Genomic DNA, 19,104 nt, shown 5'->3' with positions numbered 1-19,104 from the left:
GTGTTAATTGATTGTAAATTATTACTACATTATTTATACATTAAAATTAATAAATAAATTATTTATTTACCGAAAACAAAGAACAAATTATACACACATCCACATACACTACAAATAATTAAAAAATAATAAAAAAATAATAAATAATCAAAAAATAATTAAATTGTGGATTAATGTTTATAATCGAGAATATCCTGAATTTGGGGATATTTGAGATTTTGGAACCTGATTTTGTTAACGCTGCCAGTGTAAACGTTAAAGGGAGAAGATAACCTTAAATCGGCCTCAGACTCGCCGGTTCCATTATATAAACTGTCCATACCGAAGAAGTTATTCATACTAAAATTCAAGCCATTTTTAGGCAACAAATTGGTTTTAGAATATATTTTATTCACCAGATCCATCTCCCCCAAAATGTATTTTTTCAAATTTACATTATTTATCTTTAATTTATTTATTTTACTGGATTGGGTGTAGTTTTTGATTATGTTGTTGTACTTTTGTAGGTGAGCTTCATATTGGTTTAACTTCTCTTCTACGTCAATTAAACTGTCAATTATTTCACTAGAATATGAAGTGTTAGCTTTTTCAAATTTTTCGCCCCCCCTAGTGTCAATAGTTCCCAAATCATGTCCCAAATTGCGTGATAATGTGTCGAAAAGTTGTTTTGTTGTGTTGATTAGTAATTGTATTGTATAATTGAGATCATCGGAAAGGGTTAGGGCCTTTATAAACTCTTCTCTCCTATCACTGTAATAGGATACATTACCCAGCCAATTGGTGACTAGTGAGTAAATTCCACTGTTAACTCCATGTTTCAACTCAGTGATAGTAGATTTAAGGGATTTAATTAAGTTGTTACGAGTTGTATTGGAGCAAATGAGTCTTCTAACTGATACTAAATCAGGTCGATTTTCCTTTAAAAAGTCATCCAGCTCTATAGCAAATACGCCTCTGCCCCTGTCACTAATGCCCAGTTCTGTGATATTACTTCTATTCCTAATACCCACCGTGGGCATGAGTAAGATGTAAACATTTTTATCATTGGAATATACGAGGCCAATGTCGTCAAAAATGCGTTTAATGGATAAATTCCTCAGTAATAATAATTTATATTTGTTAAAAAACGATAATTTGTCCAGATTATACTTTATAAATATTAAATCGCCAGTCCTCAAACTTAAGTCTTTCTTATTAAAATTATTATATATACTGCTCAAATTCTCATTCAGCAGTTCCTAAACACATAATCAAGAGTATAGGGTATAATTAATTAAGTTTTAAGGGGTAAAGAGAGGTTTAAAACTTAAAATTTCCTCTTAAAAGAGATAAAATAAAGTAAAATTAACTGTACGTGTGATTGATTACATTTTTATTAAGTTTAACGGGAGTTGTGTTGTTGTATTGGAGATAATTTTGTAAATTCTTATAGCCGAAGAACAGTGTTCCTGTAACAGCTAAACCGCCGAAAATATGTTCCTTTTTTAATCTTCCAAATATTTTATACAACATCAGATTAATACTATTTACACATGGTCCTAGGTTATACCAATATTATTACCAAATTTTATGAAAAATTAAAATTATTATAATATAGTGTTATAATATATTAAATTGTAGAGAATTAAAAAATAAAATTAATTATGATATTTAGTCCCCATTGAGAATAATAAAAATAATAATAAATTATAAATAATAAAATTAATATTACTGGGAATAAAACACATAAATGGCGGAGCATTTGGCTAGGATAATTGGAACTGAGGAAGACAGAGTAAATTGCCCTTTTTTCTGGAAGATCGGAGCCTGTCGCCATGGAGATCAATGTAGCAGAACACATTATAAACCTTCAGCGGCACAAACACTTGTTATTCGTCATATGTACCAAAATCCTCCAGTCGCAATTGCAATCGCTGAAGGACAAATGAGTAACCTTCTTTACATATTATATACTTTATTTTCCACTAATTCCCTTTATTTTCGCCTTAATTAGTTATAATGAGTGTGATTCTAAGTATAATGAAATAAATATTTTTAGTATCGGATGAATTGTTGGATAAGGCGGCGGATCATTTTGAGGAGTTTTTTGAGGAGGTTTTTTTAGAGCTTATGAAGTACGGAGAAATCGAAGATATGATCGTCTGTGATAACATCGGCGATCATATTATCGGAAATGTATACATTAAATACTCTGACGAAGCCGCAGCCTGTAGAGCCGTCACATCTCTCTCCGGCAGATACTACGGTGGTATCTAATACTCTAGTTATATATTTACCCCAGTTACTACTCAGATTTGCAACCTATTGGTATTTTATTTATTATTTACAATTATTATTCATAAATAAGTGGTTGAAGCAGCAATGCGGAGGAAATTTTCCTCTCTAATTTGTAACCCGATCAATTTTGATATTTTATTTTTTTATCCATTTTTAACAATTAAACCTTGTAAATTATGATCAAATTTAGTCAACAATAGTATTATTTAATACATTATTAACTCTTTATATGTGTTAGGTCGTCCGATACAGTGTGAGTATACGCCTGTAACGGATTTTCGTGAGGCTCGTTGTAGGCAATTTGTAGAAGGCCAGTGTAGACGTGGCGGATATTGTAATTTTATGCACATAAAACATGTGCCAAGATCACTGAGAAGAAAATTAATGACCCGAATGTATCAAGAATTCCCAGAATATAAAAAAAGAACTCCACGTCACAGGTTAACAATTATTTATTTCACTAATATACTCAGTTACACATATAATAACACATATAATAACACATATAACACAGTTAATTGTTGTGATCACGAGTTATCACTTGTCAATGGTAGTTATGTATAACATAGTTAGTGTGTAAAAGGTGGTTTAAAATGTGTAGGAGTGCGAGTCCTTATAGAAGGAAGCGTCAGACTAGTGAGGAGCGTCGTGATATGATTGAGCAGTGGAATCGTGAACGAGAATCCAAAAATATTTAACCCTTCAAATCTTTCTCAATTCATTTATTTTATTATTTTAAACTTTTTTTAACTTTTATTTTTTTACTTTTATTTGTATTTGCCGTCAGTTCCCACAAATTTTTTAACAAATTTTTTAACAAATTATTTTTATTATTAAATATTTTTATTATTAAATATTTTTATTATTAAATATTTTGATTATTTTATTGTATGAAAAATTGGTATGGTTGGAATTGGAGCGGGGTATGATTTATCTGTATCAACGTTTTCCCCGGATGGCCGGGTATTTCAGGTGGAATACGCCACTAAAGCTGTAGATTCAGCGCCGACAGCTGTTGCCGCTGTCTTCTCTGATGGGATCGTTTTCGCCGCAGATTCTCTGGCTTGTGGCGCTCAAGACGATTCACCCTACGCTAACGTGTTACAGGCGAAACCGGCTTGGCGTGTTTTCGCAGTAGACGAACGTATGGGAGCGGCTGTGGCAGGTTTATTACCAGACGCCAAATGCGTAGTCAGAAGAGCGCAAGAAGAATGCAAATCATTCCTCAAAGAATATGGCACAAAAGCACCAGTAAGAGTCATAGCAGAGCGTGTAGCATTGTTCGTTCACGCTTACACGCTGTATTGGCACGTTAGACCATTTGGAGTCTCAATTCTCCTCGCAGGAACCAATGAAAATAATTCACGTACCACTTACTCAGTTCTACAGTTATTTACCAGTTGTTTTAACCCAATAATTATCCATTTTGCAACCTATTGTCTTTTATTTATTATTTACTAATTAAATTTGGTAAATAAGTGGTTGAAGCAGCAGAAATGGAAATTATTTTCCTCTCCATTTCGTAGCCCGATCAACTTTTGCATTTATTTCCAAAATCATGAAATTTCCAATTATTTAACTGAACAATAACTAATTATTAGAAATAGTTAATTCTGTTATCACGAGTAAAATCTTTTACACATACACATGTTATACTTTGGTTAGATGAGTTGTATTGTATTGAGGGTAGTGGCGCGTGTTATAAGTATGGCGGGATGGCAATTGGAAAGGGAAAGCACATAGCAAAAACGGAGCTGGAAAAATTAAATTTAAAGGAAAAAAAGTGTAAAGAATCGTTGTCGGATATTTGTTATATAATTTCTCAGTGTAGAGACGAAGGTTCACTGAAGACGAGTGATGTTCAAATGGCCTGGATCTGCCCTGATTCCAACAATACTTTCCAAATCATACCACAGGAACTCATCAACGACGCCAAATCTCAAGCCACCACACAACAAGCCAATTCATAATCTTTTACACCTTTTTATTCTTAATTATTAATTTTATCATTTTTTAATAATATTTTATAATTTTTTTAATAATTTTTTTAATAATTTTTTAATAATTTTTTAATAATTTTTTAGATGAGTTTCCCCACTCAACTTTAGTTAATTGAGTAAATTTAATCTTACAATGTGATGAAAATTTGTAACAAATTCCATTACATTTTTATTAATTGTGTTGAAAATTTATCGCAATTTCTAATGTTAAATTAGTGTAAAAAGTGTAGCAATGGAGTTGGATTCAAAGTTGGAATCTGATCCTTCAAATGATCCAGGACAAGATTCCAACCACAACACAGAAAATCAACAAATTCCAACACCAAACACTGATTTTACAAACACAAATACTCAATTTGAACCCAATAACACTTACAATACAGCTGAGAACACTCATAATATTGCTGATAACACTCATAATATAACTGATATTTCAGAGATTACACTTGGAAATCCTCAAGTTCCTACTACAAATCCTCAGTTTATGCCTGAAAATGTACCAAATCTGCCCTTTCCACCCGGTAATATACCCATCCTCAATCCAGGTAATTCTTTACCCTCAAGTATATACTCTATTCCTAATAAATTGTATATAAATTTTTAGGTAATATCCCTATGATTCCAATGCCACCACCGGGTACCGTACCTTTTCCAATACCTATGCCTAGTACTGTGCCAATGCCTGGTACTATACCAATGCCTGGTACTATACCAATGCCTAGTACTATACCAATGCCGATGATGCCTATACCGAATGGTATACCGATGCCCCCAATGCCTAACACTGTGCCCGTACCAATGCCCATGCCTATGATGCCCACTAATATTATTCCTAACATGCCCATTAGTCCTCCACCAGGATTCAATCCCACCGCTAACTCTGTTACTGTTAACGGTGTTAACGGTGTTAACAGTGTTAATGGTGTGAACAGTGTGAATAGTGTAAATAGTGTGAATAGTGTAAATGCTGTGAATAGTGTTAACGGTACTGAAGGTAGTTCGGAGGTCAGGTTCCACTTTGGGGACTTTGAGCGTTTGCAGGATAAGGCTCGAAAGTGGCAAAAACTAAACACTAAAAAATTTTCTAAGCCCTCAAACGCCGCGGCGGCGAGTTCGCTAAACTTACAAATGCCGCCGGAGCATGTGAGGAAGGTGATTCGTGACCACGGTGACATGAGTAGTCGCAGGTATCGCTATGACAAGCGTGTGTACCTGGGAGCGTTAAAGTATGTACCGCACGCAGTGTATAAACTGTTAGAGAACATGCCAATGCCGTGGGAGCAAGTGAGGAATGTGCGGACGCTGTACCACATAACAGGCGCCATAACATTTGTAGATGAGATACCGTGGGTGGCTGATCCGATCTTCCTAGCGCAATGGGGGACCATGTGGATCATGATGCGTCGTGAGAAAAGAGACAGACGCCACTTCAAGCGCATGAGATTTCCGCCATTTGACGACGAAGAACCGCCAATAGATTATGGTGAGAATATATTGGACTTGGAACCGCTGGAAGCTATACAAATGCAACTTGATCCTGAAGAGGATCAAAGCGTAATTGAGTGGTTCTATGATCATAAACCGCTGCAATACAATTGTAAACACATCAACGGCACAAGTTACAGAAGATGGTTTCTAACGCTGGAGCAAATGGCCGTGCTGTTCCGCCTGGCATCACAACTGTTCTCTGATATTTTGGACGATAATTACTTTTACTTGTTTAATTTGAAGGCGTTTTACACGGCGAAGGCGCTGAATACGGCGATTCCGGGCGGGCCGAAATTTGAGCCTCTGTACCGTGACATCGATGATGACGAAGACTGGAATGAGTTCAATGATATAAGTAAACTAATCATTAGACAACAGATAAGAACAGAGTATAAAATAGCATTTCCATACTTATACAACTCTAGACCCAGGAAAGTCGCCATGGCCAATTATCACACTAAGTTGTGCTCGTACATCAGACATGAAGATCCAGACCTGCCAATCTTTCATTTTGATCCCATTATTAACCCCATTCCTTCGTATACCATTGATAATATAGATTATAGAGTTAAGGATTATAGTATCAAGGGGCTGGATAGTGCCGTCAATGGAGTTGGCACCATGGTCAATGGTGTAGGAGACTACAGCATCAAAGGCATGGAATTCAGTGATGCCAACTGTATTAATGGTATCAATGGTGTAAATGAGGTTAATGGTATCAATGGTGTAGATGGAGTAAATGGTGTTAACGGTGTAAATGAGGTTAACGGTGTAAATGGTGTTAACGGTGTAAAAGGTGATAAAAAGGTTGAGAAGGAAAAGAAGAGAGAAAGAAGAAGTCGAAGTAGAGAAAGAAAGAGAAGTCGTAGCAGATCAAGAGAAAGAAGAAGTAAAAGAGATAGAAGACATAGGTCTAGGGATAGAAGAAGTCGATCAAGAGACCGTAGGAGTAGGTCTAGAGATAGAACTACTAGAGAAAAGGATAAAAGTAAAAATACTAATACTGACAAGCACACTGGTAAGAATTATAATTAGTTAATTTATGAAGAAATTTAGGGGAAAATCACCAACCTTTATCAAATATTTATTATTAATAATTTTTTAGTCACTAAACCCGTGAAACCCACTGCCGACACTACTACAAATCATACCACTAATGATGCTACTAGTCAAACTACTATTCAAACTGCAAATCACATTAACAACGTTTATACACCTAATCCACACACTACGAAAAGTATTACTCCCACCCATACGCCAGTGGAGTATGGGTTGGGTGAAATAAAACCGTTGTTATCATTTGTGGAGTTGGAGAATGAGAGGACTGGGAATGGAGTAAGTTTATACTGGGCGCCACATCCGTTTAATAAGCGCAGCGGGATGTGTCGTCGAGCGATAGATTTACCAATAGTGAATTCATGGTATAGAGAACATGTACCAAAGGATTATCCGGTGAAAGTGAGAGTAAGTTACCAGAAACTATTAAAGGGCTGGGTCATCAGTAATTTACACAGTAAGAGACCAAAAGGAATGAAGAAAAGAAGATTGTTCAAGGTGTTTAGAGGGACTAAATTCTTTCAGAGCACTGAGTTGGACTGGGTGGAAGTAGGGCTCCAGGTGTGTCGCCAAGGTTACAATATGCTAAACCTGCTAATACACAGGAAGAATCTCAATTACCTCCATTTAGACTATAATTTTAACCTAAAGCCCGTGAAAACATTGACTACTAAGGAGAGAAAAAAGTCAAGATTTGGTAATGCGTTTCATCTGTGCAGGGAGATACTGAGGCTGACGAAGTTGGTAGTAGACTCGCATGTGCAGTACAGATTAGGAAATGTGGATGCATATCAGCTGGCAGACGGACTACAGTATATATTCTCCCATGTGGGTCAATTGACGGGAATGTACCGGTATAAATACCGTTTAATGCGTCAAGTAAGAATGTGTAAGGATTTGAAGCATTTGATATATTATCGATTTAACACTGGACCTGTGGGAAAAGGGCCAGGATGTGGTTTCTGGGTCTGTGGCTGGCGTGTATGGTGTTTTTTCCTGAGAGGGATTTTACCCCTGTTGGAACGCTGGCTTGGGAATTTACTAGCACGTCAATTTGAAGGTAGAATTACCAAAGGCGTGGCTAAAACCGTGACGAAACAAAGAGTTGAGTCACACTTCGATCTAGAACTACGTGCAGCAGTTATGCATGATATTTTAGATATGATGCCAGAAGGAATACGTGCCAGTAAGAGTAGAACAATTTTGCAACATTTGTCTGAGGCGTGGCGTTGTTGGAAGGCGAATATACCCTGGAAAGTGCCACAGTTGCCGTCACCGATCGAGAATATGATCTTGAGATATGTCAAGTTAAAAGCTGACTGGTGGACTAACGCGTGTTACTATAACAGGGAACGTATAAAAAGAGGCGCCACAGTAGATAAAACAGTGTGTCGTAAGAATCTGGGCCGTTTGACCAGATTATACCTCAAATCTGAGCATGAGAGACAGCATAATTATTTAAAAGACGGGCCGTATTTATCAGGAGAGGAAGCTGTGGCGATTTATACCACGGCCGTACACTGGCTAGAGTCGAGGAAATTCGTGCATATCCCATTCCCGCCCTTGAATTATAAACACGACACTAAGATATTAATATTGAGTTTAGAACAGTTGAAGGAGCCGTATGCATCCAAGGGTAGGTTAAATCAGTCACAAAGAGAAGAGTTGGGCCTGATAGAACAGGCGTATGATAATCCACATGAGTGTTTAAGTAGAATTAAACGTCATCTCCTGACACAGCGAGCGTTTAAAGAAGTTACTATAGAATTTTTTGACATGTATTCTCACTTGATACCGGTTTATGATATTGATCCGCTGGAAAAAATTACTGACGCCTATTTGAATCAGTACCTATGGTATGAAGCGGATAATAGGAAGTTGTTCCCAAATTGGATTAAACCTTCAGACTCAGAACCGCCGCCACTCCTGGTATACAAACTATGCCAAGGCATTAATAATTTTACCAACATCTGGGATACCTTTGACGCCGTTAGCGGGGAACCCACCTACGTAGTACTGCTCTGTACGAAATATGATAAAGTGTATGAAAAAGTTGATCTGACCCTGTTAAACAGATTGTTAAGGTTGATCGTGGATCATAATATAGCGGATTATATAACGGCCAAGAACAATGTGTCAATAGCGTTTAAGGACATGTCACACGTGAATAGTTTTGGATTTTTAAGAGGATTGCAGTTTTCACCGTTTGTCTTCATGTATTATTCTCTGGTGCTGGATTTGCTGTTGCTGGGACTAGGCAGGGCTACGGAAATTGCAGGTCCCTACAACGCTGAAAATGAATTCCTCACGTTTCCCTCTGCAGAAATTGAATTACGCCACCCGATCCGAATGTTCATGAGGTTCATTGACGAATTGTATATACTGTTTAAATTCACCGCGGAAGAGGCGAGACAGTTGGTACAGAGGTATTTGACGGAGAACCCAGACCCGAATAACGAAAATGTGGTGGGATATAATAATAAAAGCTGCTGGCCGAAAGATTGCAGAATGAGACTAATGAAACACGACGTTAATCTTGGAAGAGCGGCATTCTGGGAAATGCAATCACGCTTGCCAAGATCCATCACCACTCTCGAATGGTCAGACTCTTTCGTATCCGTCTACAGTAAAGATAACCCCAACCTACTCTTCTCCTTATGCGGTTTCGAAGTTAGAATTAGGAGGTACGGCGCGGCTAACTCAGTGAGTGATACCACAGTGGGCACAGTGGATACCGTAAAATTATCAGAGAGTAGTTGGAGACTACAGAATATGAAGACGAAACAACTAAGTGCAATAGCCTATCTACGTGTATCAAACGAGAGCATGAGCATGTTTGAGAACAGAGTGAGGCAAATATTAATGTCTAGTGGAAGCACGACATTTACGAAAATAGCAAATAAATGGAATACGGCGTTAATATCACTAATGACATACTTCAGAGAAGCAACAATACACACCAATGAACTCTTGGACCTCCTGGTCAAATGTGAGAATAAGATACAAACGAGGATCAAAATCGGGTTAAATAGTAAAATGCCAAGCAGATTCCCACCAGTGGTCTTTTATAGTCCCAAGGAGCTGGGTGGCCTAGGCATGCTTTCCATGGGACATATTCTCATTCCACAGTCTGATTTACGCTATAGTAAACAAACTGATGCTGGGATCACACATTTCCGCAGTGGCATGTCACATGAAGATAATCAACTCATACCAAATCTTTACAGGTGCGTTTTCCGTTACGGTGCTTGTACCCCCTACTTGAGTACTTAGTTCTTTATTTACCCTTAACTGGAATGCTTACCTCTAGTTTATTTACCCACTCCTGTACACTCATTTACATAGTTATGCCCTTGATTAGGCCATATTTAGTATTATTTACCCTTCTACTACTCATACTTATTTACTTTTAGCTACTACTCATACTTATTTACTTTTAACTACTACTCAAACTTATTTACCCTTAACTACTCATACTTATTTACCCTTAGATACTAACCTAATTTATTCCGTAGGTATATCCAAACGTGGGAGAGTGAGTTTATAGAGAGTCAGCGCGTGTGGGCGGAGTATGCATTGAAGCGTCAGGAGGCGCAGCAGCAGAATCGGCGTCTGACATTGGAAGATTTGGAGGACTCATGGGACAGAGGAATCCCGAGAATAAACACGTTGTTTCAGAAGGATAGACACACGTTGGCATATGACAAGGGCTGGCGTGTGACGTTGTATTTCAGGAAATACCAAGTGCTGAGATTTAACCCGTTTTGGTGGACACACCAACGCCATGATGGAAAGTTATGGAATTTGAACAATTACAGGACAGACATGATCCAGGCACTGGGCGGAGTGGAGGCAATTCTGGAGCACACGCTGTTTAAGGGAACATATTTCTCAACGTGGGAAGGTTTATTCTGGGAAAAGGCGTCAGGATTTGAGGAGTCAATGAAGTATAAAAAATTAACAAACGCACAGCGCAGCGGACTAACACAAATACCAAACCGTAGATTTACACTCTGGTGGTCGCCAACGATAAACAGAGCGAATGTGTATGTTGGATTCCAAGTACAGCTAGACCTCACGGGAATATTCATGCACGGGAAATTGCCCACCTTAAAAATCTCACTGATTCAAATATTCAGAGCACATCTGTGGCAGAAAATACACGAAAGTATCGTCATGGATTTGTGCCAGGTGCTGGATATGGAGTTGGACTCGTTGGAAATTGAAACGGTGCAAAAGGAAACAATCCACCCAAGAAAATCATATAAAATGAATAGCTCATGCGCAGATATACTAGTGACATCGTCGTACAAGTGGAGATTCGGGAAACCATCACTACTCACAGATACAACACCAATTGAAAAATGTATTTTACAGAATTTGATAGTTATTTTATTGTTCAAGTCTTATTTTAGCCATTTTTATACATTTACAGTTAATCCGCTTCTAATTAGCTTTAATTTACCCTTTTAACCCATATTTACCCTTTTAACCCATATATACGGTTTTAACCCCTATTTACTGTTTTAACCCCTATTTACTGTTTTAACCCTGTATATTATGTTTTAACCCTGTATATTATGTTTTAGTGGAGAATGGAACCAAGTATTGGATAGACGTGCAGTTGCGTTGGGGGGATTACGATTCACACGATATAGAAAGATACTCAAGGTCGAAGTTTCTGGACTACACGGGGGACAGCATGTCGATATACCCGTGTCCAACAGGATGCCTGATAGCGGTGGATTTAGCATATAATTTACACAGCGGATACGGGTACTGGTTTGAAGGAATGAGAGAGTTAATGGTCAGAGCAATGAATAAAATCATGAAGGCAAACCCGGCATTATTTGTGTTGAGAGAAAGAATAAGAAAGAGTTTACAGCTATACAGTAGTGAGCCGACAGAACCGTATCTGTCCTCACAGAACATGGGTGAGTTATTTGGCTCCCAGACGATCTGGTTCGTGGATGACACGAATGTATACCGTGTAACAATACATAAGACGTTTGAAGGTAATTTAACAACAAAGCCCGTAAACGGTGCGATTTTCATATTTAACCCGAAGACCGGTCAGTTGTTCCTAAAAGTCATTCACACATCTGTATGGGCAGGACAGAAACGTCTATCACAACTTTCTAAGTGGAAAACAGCAGAAGAAGTCGTGGCACTTATCAGATCACTGCCCGTGGAAGAACAACCGAAGCAAATAATAGTAACGAGACGTGGAATGTTAGACCCGTTAGAGGTACATTTAGTGGACTTCCCCAACATTGTGATCAAGGGTAGTGAATTACAGTTGCCGTATCAGTCAATAATGAAGTTGGAGAAGTTTGGCGACCTGATATTAAGAGCGACACAGCCGGAAATGGTACTCTTCAATCTCTATGACGACTGGCTCAAGAGTATCAGCAGTTACACAGCATTCAGCAGATTAATTTTAATTTTGAGAGCAATTCATGTGAATCCGGAGAGAGCCAAATGTATCCTAAAACCCAATAAAACAACTATTACCCTGCCGCATCATGTGTGGCCGAATTTGACAGATAATGAATGGATAAATGTGGAAATAGCACTAAAGGACTTGATTCTAGCGGACTACGCCAAGAGGAATTCAGTCACCGTAACCTCGCTGACTCAGACGGAAATAAGAGACATAATCTTGGGAATGGAAATAGCGCCACCGGATGTACAACGACAACAAATTGAAGAGAATATAGAAGTGGGCCCCAAATCTGTGACCACTAAAACGGTAAATGTGCATGGAGATGAGATTGTAGTTACCACACAGTCGCCACATGAACAACAAGTGTTTGCCAGTAAAACTGATTGGAGGAACCGTTGTCTGGCATCAGGAACATTACACCTGAGAGCTAAACATATTTATGTAGTCCCAGTGGAGTCGGAACAGGTAATTGTACTACCAAATAATTTGATAAAGAAGTTAATATCAATTGCTGATTTAAGAACACAAGTTGGAGCTTATTTATACGCCAAAGTTGAAAAAACAGATCATACAGGTGAGGACCATGTATTTATGCTATTTAGTTATTCAATACTCAGTAATTCCCTCGGGGGTTCTTGGTTCTTTAATTATTCAGTTATCACCACCACAAGGACTTGGTTATTCAGTTATTTATCCATCCCGGACACTCTACACTTAGTTATATAATACTAATAACAATATTCTGTAGTCTATTCAATAGTGTGTATGGTATTGGTGCCACAAGTGGGAACGCACAAGAGCATTGTGTTGCCAAAATTGAAGCCAGAACACGAGGCATTGAGTGAGTTAGTGCCAATTGGCTGGATATTCACACGTCCCAATGAGGGAGAAATTGAACAACAAACGTTGGAAATGCACCAGAAGATGATTAATGATTTTAGTTGGGAGCCCTCAGCAGTGATGGCGACATGTACATTTACACCAGGATCCTGTGCAATCGCAGCTAAAAGATTAGTAAACGCATTAGAAAAGCCGCAGAATTTGCAATTGGAGAAGGTGCAAGTTCTAGTGTCTGACACGTTTAAAGGGTTTTTCCTGGTACCAGTAGACGGCGCCTGGAATTATAACTTTATGGGAGCGAAACACTCACCGCATATGAACTTTCAGTTACAAATTGAAGTCCCAAAACCCTTTTATGATCCGATCCACAGACCACTCCACTTCATACAATTCGCACACACGGCACAGGAAAAAACATTCGAAGACGATGATCCACTTTCATAGCCGCCGTCACTTTTCTGGTAATTTTGAGGCATTTATAGGCTTTTTTGGATTTCTTTACCGATAATTGGGGATATATTTACTGATAATTGGGGATTTATTAATGGAATTTCGAGTATAATTTTAATTTATTTTAATACTTTATTTGCCATGTGGCATGTGTTGAGTAGTTTGATAGTTGGTGTCTGGGTTTTATATAGTTATGGCTAGCAAAATGTGTGTATATTAAGTAGGGTGTAATTGAGAATTAGGGTTTAGAGTTACTTTTAAAATGTGTTATTAAGAGTTAATTACTCTTAAAACAACATTAATATACGATGTTTAACAGTGTTAAGAATTGATAGGACTTGATTGGGACTGGATTAAGGGTTAATTTGGTGTATAATCTGCTATATAGTGTGAACTCTATAATACTAGTACTACCATACATATACTAGTATACATACAGCTATACAGATAGTATAGTATATATAATGTGTAGTAGAGATAATGTGTGTATTATAACATATATTAGGAAGTATATAATATACTAAAATATTATGTATATGCTATAATTTAGAGTATAACAAGTACTAATGCTATTGTTGGTTGTTCGGTGTAAATTGGGTGTGGAAGTGAGAAAGAAACAAAAATTAACAATGTAACTTAAATTTTGTTTAAAAATTGAAATAATAATTTTTAATATTTTAATTAATTGGTAATTAAGGTTTAAGCGGGAGGAATCATGGCGAATTGGGATTTGAACGTGGAAGATCCAAATACCAATTCAGAAATACCATTAATCCCATGTACATGTGAACAACGTTGCTCAAATGAATTTTGTGAAGTTTGCGGTAAGAGCGGCCCAGAATCTTCAGAAAATTCGACATTTTCATGGATTTCAAGAAACTGCCATCCAGTAGTTTTGGCAAATTTGTTAATGGTGTTGTCAATATTTCTATACTCAGGTAAGGAATTGGACTGATAATATTCTGTAGCAAATTCAGTGATCGTAAAGGAGTTCATAGTACTAGGAGGCACAGGCTCCTCATTCCTATTCCTGAGATCAATAATAAGTATCCCATTTCTAATTTTTTTAACTTATGGACTAAAACTTAACCAGAAAAGACCAATAATAGTCTTAACTGAGGATAAAAAGGTCAATAATACAATGCTTGCCGGTTGTTTTTCAGGCGCAATTCGACAGTCACTGTTACCGTTTATTATGGAAAATTCAGAAGCTTCAACCATCGGAATACTCTCACCATCAATTCCAATCTTCACAGCAATATTCTCGCATTTGTTCAAAATTGAAAAAATACTTCCAGTTACAATATTTTGTTTGTTTTTGTCATTTGTCGGAGTCTTCTTAGGACTTGATTTATACAATAAATTTGATGGTAATTTTTACTAACTTTACCAATTTTTCGAGTTTTCATAATCATTTTAGACACCACGGAAGTCTCTTACCTCTTGTTACTATTAATCCCAATCACTAAATCATTCCAAGTACTCACAATACATAATTCTGTTTACCTATATCAAATGAGTTGACTCGGTAAATTATGTGTAGGTAGTATTTTTAAAAATGTCTAGTGATAAATTTGATTCAATTTCACTGTTGAGGAATCAAGTCGCAGTATCAATAATAGTGTGCCTTCCAGGCTCAATTTTTAACTCAATTTGGAAACTCAAATCAGTAAAACTAGCATTACACTCACTTATACATTACAATTGTAATAATTAACTAGTTATGCACTAATTACATAGTTATATAATATTAAATATATACTAATAATGTTATAGTTAAGCAAATATTGTGTTCACTGTATTCTGTCGTTGCAATATTGTTAATAGCTTGGAGAATACAAATTTACTGTCTTAAGGTATTCTTAACACTATTTAATTATCTAAATCATTTTACCTAATTTAACTTTATTAACATAATTTAACTTTATTAACTAATTTTATTAGGTGATTGGAGCGAATGCCGTGTCAATATTCCAAACACTTAGGCCATTCTTTACAATGATACTAGGGTTCATAATATTAGGAGAGCCAATCACGCTGAAGAAGACTATAGGCTCAGTTATAGTCTGTGTAGCTCTGGTGGTGTATCAGAAGTCGAGAGTCAGGGCCTCTGACCAACAGTAGAAATTTTTTACGCTTTGTAAATTAATTTAAGATGCTTAATGTTTTTGTTCTATTTTATCATTTTTAGTTATATCGCAGTGAATTGTGAGGGTTTTGTACTGGAATCTAGAGTCGTAACATTTGTGCCAACACACTTTGGTAAAAGAGGCCCAGAATGCCAAAATTCCATTAAAAAACTAAGTATTTTGTATAGTAAAAATAAAGATAATGAAGAAAGGGGAGAATTTGATCTGGATTCCAAAAATGAACGGGAAAATGATAAAGAACCAGGAATTGAAAAGGAATCAGAAAATAATAAAAAATCCGAAAATAAAGATAATGACTATGAATTAGTTGAGTTTATAAAAACAACAACCAATGGAGATGAAGGAGGTGAGAGTAAATTTATGATATCGAAAAGGCTTTGGAAATTGTTAACAGCGCTGTTAGCATATAGAGTAAGTTCCGACAGTGTGTATAGAGATTTTTAGACAAAGTTTGGTGATTATAAAATTGACACTGATTTTGAGTTTAAAAAGAGCGAAAAGGGTCATTTATCAGGATATAAGCTGGGAAAGAATCTAGGATATTTAATACAGCTCCTAAATTTACAGCAAAAAGGAGCAAGTTTCATCAAAAAGTATAGAGAACGGCTGAGGAGGAGGAATAGGGATTTTTTAGATTCCGATTTACTGGAAGCCCCAAAATTACTGTGGCTTTTGGGTTTCTCAACGAAAAGTTATCTCCAAGAAAGTAAAATACGACAGAAAACAATACGTAAAATTGAAACAAAATTATGATATTTTAGGAAGAGATAATGTTATTACCACAAAAGTGTCAAGACTGGCCTCAGTAAGCAGATTAGATTTAAAGGAAGGGGAGCATGACACCATGTTACCAGAGAACCTCGACCGTATCAGTAAGGTGAAGAAGATAATATTAGAGAACGTGCTCCAGAGGAAACAGCGGATGAGAGAAGAAATGCCCTTTAAGTATTCCCAAATACTTCCTGAACCTTCTAACAAAGCTACTCCAAGACCTGATTTACTAAGGAAAATAGTAAGTGAAATCCTAGATAAAAACAAGGCTACATGTCCTCTGATTAAACGTGACACCAGAGCTGAAACTGAAGGTGCATATCACTACGCATTTTTTCACTGGTCATTTGAACAAGTCCTACAAGCACTCGTTCTATTCAATGTAATTTTCCAACTAATAGAATTTTAGTTATATACCATATAACTATACTATTAACAATACAATAATACTCTAAATAATACTCTAAATAATAGTCTAAATAATAGAATAAATAATACTCTAAATAATAGTATAAATAATACTCTAAATAGTAGTATAAATAATGGAATAATTGATATTAGGATATGTATTATGATTATAATAAGGATCTGTTGATAAGAAGTGAGAGGACTGGTGAAGAGTTTAAGCCTATAACATTTAATACTTTGAAGACTAGTTGGAGGATACCTGAGAATGAAAATTGGCCTTCTGAGCTTCAAGGGATGCCTTTAGGATTTTTTATAGAAAGGTTCAGAATAGGTGATATTGATGGCAAAGAACATTGGCTTAGGAGACCAGTTCTAGACCATATCGGATTCAACTGGGGAGATGGACTTAAATATCTAACTTTTACCTGGGATAAGCTTGAAAAGGGGCTGATTTGGTACATTAATTTCAGAGGTTTCCCGATCATGACCCTGCCTCCAGATTTAGTAATACCTAAAACGTCAACTGTAGCCAAATTCTATAAACCAGAAGAAATACAGGTAACATCTACACTAATTAATTAATTGGTTTAGGGCATGAAACTGGGAAGGTTAGTCTATAAAGCTATTGATCAGATTCAAATGTTAAAAAGGTTTTATCGGTACAGATATGAATTTCTTAATGGTATCGGACTTGTTTTCGTTCCTAAACCTGAAATTGATCTCGGATACAAACCAATTCCACACTTTAAATTTAATAAGACCAGAGCTGATCTCATGGTATCTTCTGATAACAAATACCTTTTCGATGAAGTTAATGAACCACCAGAAATCTTAAAAGACAACCTAATCAAAGTAGCTGATGGTACTTCCCTGATTGGATAATATCAGTGAAAATAATGATAATAATGGGATTAATGTGATCACTTCTGAAATGATGATATTAATGAGATTGTTGTAATAACTAACGAAATTGTTTTAAACGTTGAAAACAATGATAATAATGATATTTCGTCCTTTTAAAAATATTTTAGTGGAATTTCTTACACACTTCACAACTGACCTTGTATAATAATGAAAATCATTTGTAAACACATTAGTCTGTTATAATAATTTAAAATAAATTTTTGATGTACATTATATGTCTAGTTTGAAGTTAGATTTGGTGTTTTTGTTCTCGAATCCTGTTATCGCGAATCCTGTGGAATCACTCCATTTTAAGGTTCTAGAGTCTCTTTTAAAGCATATTTTACTCAATAAACCCGTTTCTGAGTTTGAAATTTCCTTTTTTAGACTAAGATTCCTCAGCACATCTCAGTTAAATGAAGCTTTTCAGACTCTTGAGAGGGTTTGCCAGTTAGTGGGATTATCTTTATCAGATATTTCCCTGAGATTCGGTAAGTTTTCTAAAATTATTAGTTTTTATAGAAGATGAAGATTTACTTAAGGCTCCTGAATCCACTAAACTAACTCCGAAACCTCCTTCCAAAGTTGATTTAAAGGGTAATCAAAAGGTTGATTTAAAGAGTAATCAAAAGGTTGATTTGAAGAGTACTCAAAAGGTTGATTTAAAGGGTACTCAAAAGGTTGATTTGAAGAGTGTTCCTAATGTTAATATTGAGTCTAAGTCAGAATTTGAACGTGAAATGTGTAGTATTTTCCTCAATACTCTGAAGTATAAACACCTGTTCGATTCTTACGGTATTGATGGATACAATAATATACTAATTTATGGCACTAATTCTGGGAATATTTTCATTGACTGGTTCAAGTCTGTACAGGAAAAAGTTAATTTTGACTCTGAAGGTAACGAGTGTTCCAAAACTTTGCAACTGAGTGTGATTAGGTTTTCTGAGATTTTAATGCCGTACTTTGGCGAAAGTGAGCAGAAGCTTAGGTTTATGTTCGATTTTGCAATTGAAAACGCTTGTGACGGCGTATTATGTATTTGTCTTGAAGGTCTTCATAACTTCACTAACTCAAAAGATGTTTCTGCTGATTTGGATAGGAGAATTTTATCAACTCTTTTACTACTTCTTGATGGAGTTAGTAAGAAAGCACCAGTCTCAGACGTCTCAATTATCATAGTTGCTTCCACTGAAGATGATCCCGCTAAACTGGATGAAGCTCTATTACGTCCGGGAAGACTTGATCGCATCTACGAGCTTACCAACTATAATACTTAGTTTTGTACGTATATTATAATGCTAATATATACCAA

The 19,104-nt window shown here is 36.3% G+C and overlaps 7 protein-coding genes across 7 annotated transcripts; 6 read left to right on the top strand and 1 right to left on the bottom strand.

Moving 5' to 3' along the window:
* Positions 1–170: 170 nt before the first annotated feature.
* Positions 171–1,512, bottom strand: TpMuguga_03g00295 (uncharacterized protein; the record flags this gene model as incomplete). The annotated part of the gene is made up of 2 exons (XM_758220.2): positions 171–1,238; positions 1,369–1,512. 2 exons carry the CDS (start codon positions 1,510–1,512, stop codon positions 171–173), a joined length of 1,212 nt encoding a protein of 403 aa, XP_763313.1.
* Positions 1,513–1,586: 74 nt separating this feature from the next.
* U2AF35B (Splicing factor U2af small subunit A) lies at positions 1,587–2,975 on the top strand (the record flags this gene model as incomplete). The annotated part of the gene is made up of 4 exons (XM_758219.2): positions 1,587–1,928; positions 2,039–2,248; positions 2,516–2,717; positions 2,879–2,975. The coding sequence occupies exons 1-4, from the start codon at positions 1,730–1,732 to the stop codon at positions 2,973–2,975; spliced, it is 708 nt and encodes a 235-aa protein (XP_763312.1). The 5' UTR covers positions 1,587–1,729.
* Positions 2,976–3,180: 205 nt separating this feature from the next.
* PAG1 (Proteasome subunit family protein) lies at positions 3,181–4,247 on the top strand (the record flags this gene model as incomplete). Its single annotated transcript, XM_758218.1, has 2 exons — positions 3,181–3,679; positions 3,943–4,247. 2 exons carry the CDS (start codon positions 3,181–3,183, stop codon positions 4,245–4,247), a joined length of 804 nt encoding a protein of 267 aa, XP_763311.1.
* A 181-nt stretch (positions 4,248–4,428) lies between these two features.
* On the top strand, positions 4,429–13,657 carry PRPF8 (PROCN (NUC071) domain protein). The gene is made up of 6 exons (XM_758217.2): positions 4,429–4,822; positions 4,882–6,783; positions 6,871–10,048; positions 10,337–11,187; positions 11,411–12,841; positions 13,016–13,657. Exons 1-6 carry the CDS (start codon positions 4,510–4,512, stop codon positions 13,549–13,551), a joined length of 8,211 nt encoding a protein of 2,736 aa, XP_763310.1. The 5' UTR covers positions 4,429–4,509; the 3' UTR covers positions 13,552–13,657.
* Positions 13,658–14,186: 529 nt separating this feature from the next.
* Positions 14,187–15,681, top strand: TpMuguga_03g00291 (EamA-like transporter family protein; the record flags this gene model as incomplete). Its single annotated transcript, XM_061305666.1, has 6 exons — positions 14,187–14,495; positions 14,526–14,927; positions 14,978–15,036; positions 15,101–15,263; positions 15,334–15,413; positions 15,502–15,681. The coding sequence occupies exons 1-6, from the start codon at positions 14,273–14,275 to the stop codon at positions 15,679–15,681; spliced, it is 1,107 nt and encodes a 368-aa protein (XP_061160998.1). The 5' UTR covers positions 14,187–14,272.
* On the top strand, positions 15,502–17,768 carry TpMuguga_03g00290 (uncharacterized protein; the record flags this gene model as incomplete). The annotated part of the gene is made up of 5 exons (XM_758215.2): positions 15,502–16,118; positions 16,152–16,437; positions 16,469–16,860; positions 17,040–17,444; positions 17,478–17,768. Exons 1-5 carry the CDS (start codon positions 15,720–15,722, stop codon positions 17,766–17,768), a joined length of 1,773 nt encoding a protein of 590 aa, XP_763308.1. The 5' UTR covers positions 15,502–15,719.
* A 256-nt stretch (positions 17,769–18,024) lies between these two features.
* TpMuguga_03g00289 (ATPase family associated with various cellular activities (AAA) family protein) lies at positions 18,025–19,069 on the top strand (the record flags this gene model as incomplete). Its single annotated transcript, XM_758214.1, has 2 exons — positions 18,025–18,280; positions 18,312–19,069. The coding sequence occupies 2 exons, from the start codon at positions 18,025–18,027 to the stop codon at positions 19,067–19,069; spliced, it is 1,014 nt and encodes a 337-aa protein (XP_763307.1).
* Between the last annotated feature and the right edge of the window lie 35 nt (positions 19,070–19,104).

Source organism: Theileria parva (assembly GCF_000165365.1).
Source record: "Theileria parva strain Muguga chromosome 3 map unlocalized ctg_530, whole genome shotgun sequence".
NCBI lineage: Eukaryota > Apicomplexa > Aconoidasida > Piroplasmida > Theileriidae > Theileria > Theileria parva.
This window is presented reverse-complemented; position numbering and strand designations above follow the sequence as displayed.

Excerpts from the sequence above, each read along its gene's own strand:
- PRPF8 (XM_758217.2), top strand. The coding sequence starts at position 4,510 with ATGGAGTTGGATTCAAAGTTGGAATCTGATCCTTCAAATGATCCAGGA. Across the intron at positions 6,784-6,870 it reads TAATACTGACAAGCACACTG|TCACTAAACCCGTGAAACCC; the intron begins GTAAGAATTATA and ends ATAATTTTTTAG. Across the intron at positions 10,049-10,336 it reads CTCATACCAAATCTTTACAG|GTATATCCAAACGTGGGAGA; the intron begins GTGCGTTTTCCG and ends TTTATTCCGTAG.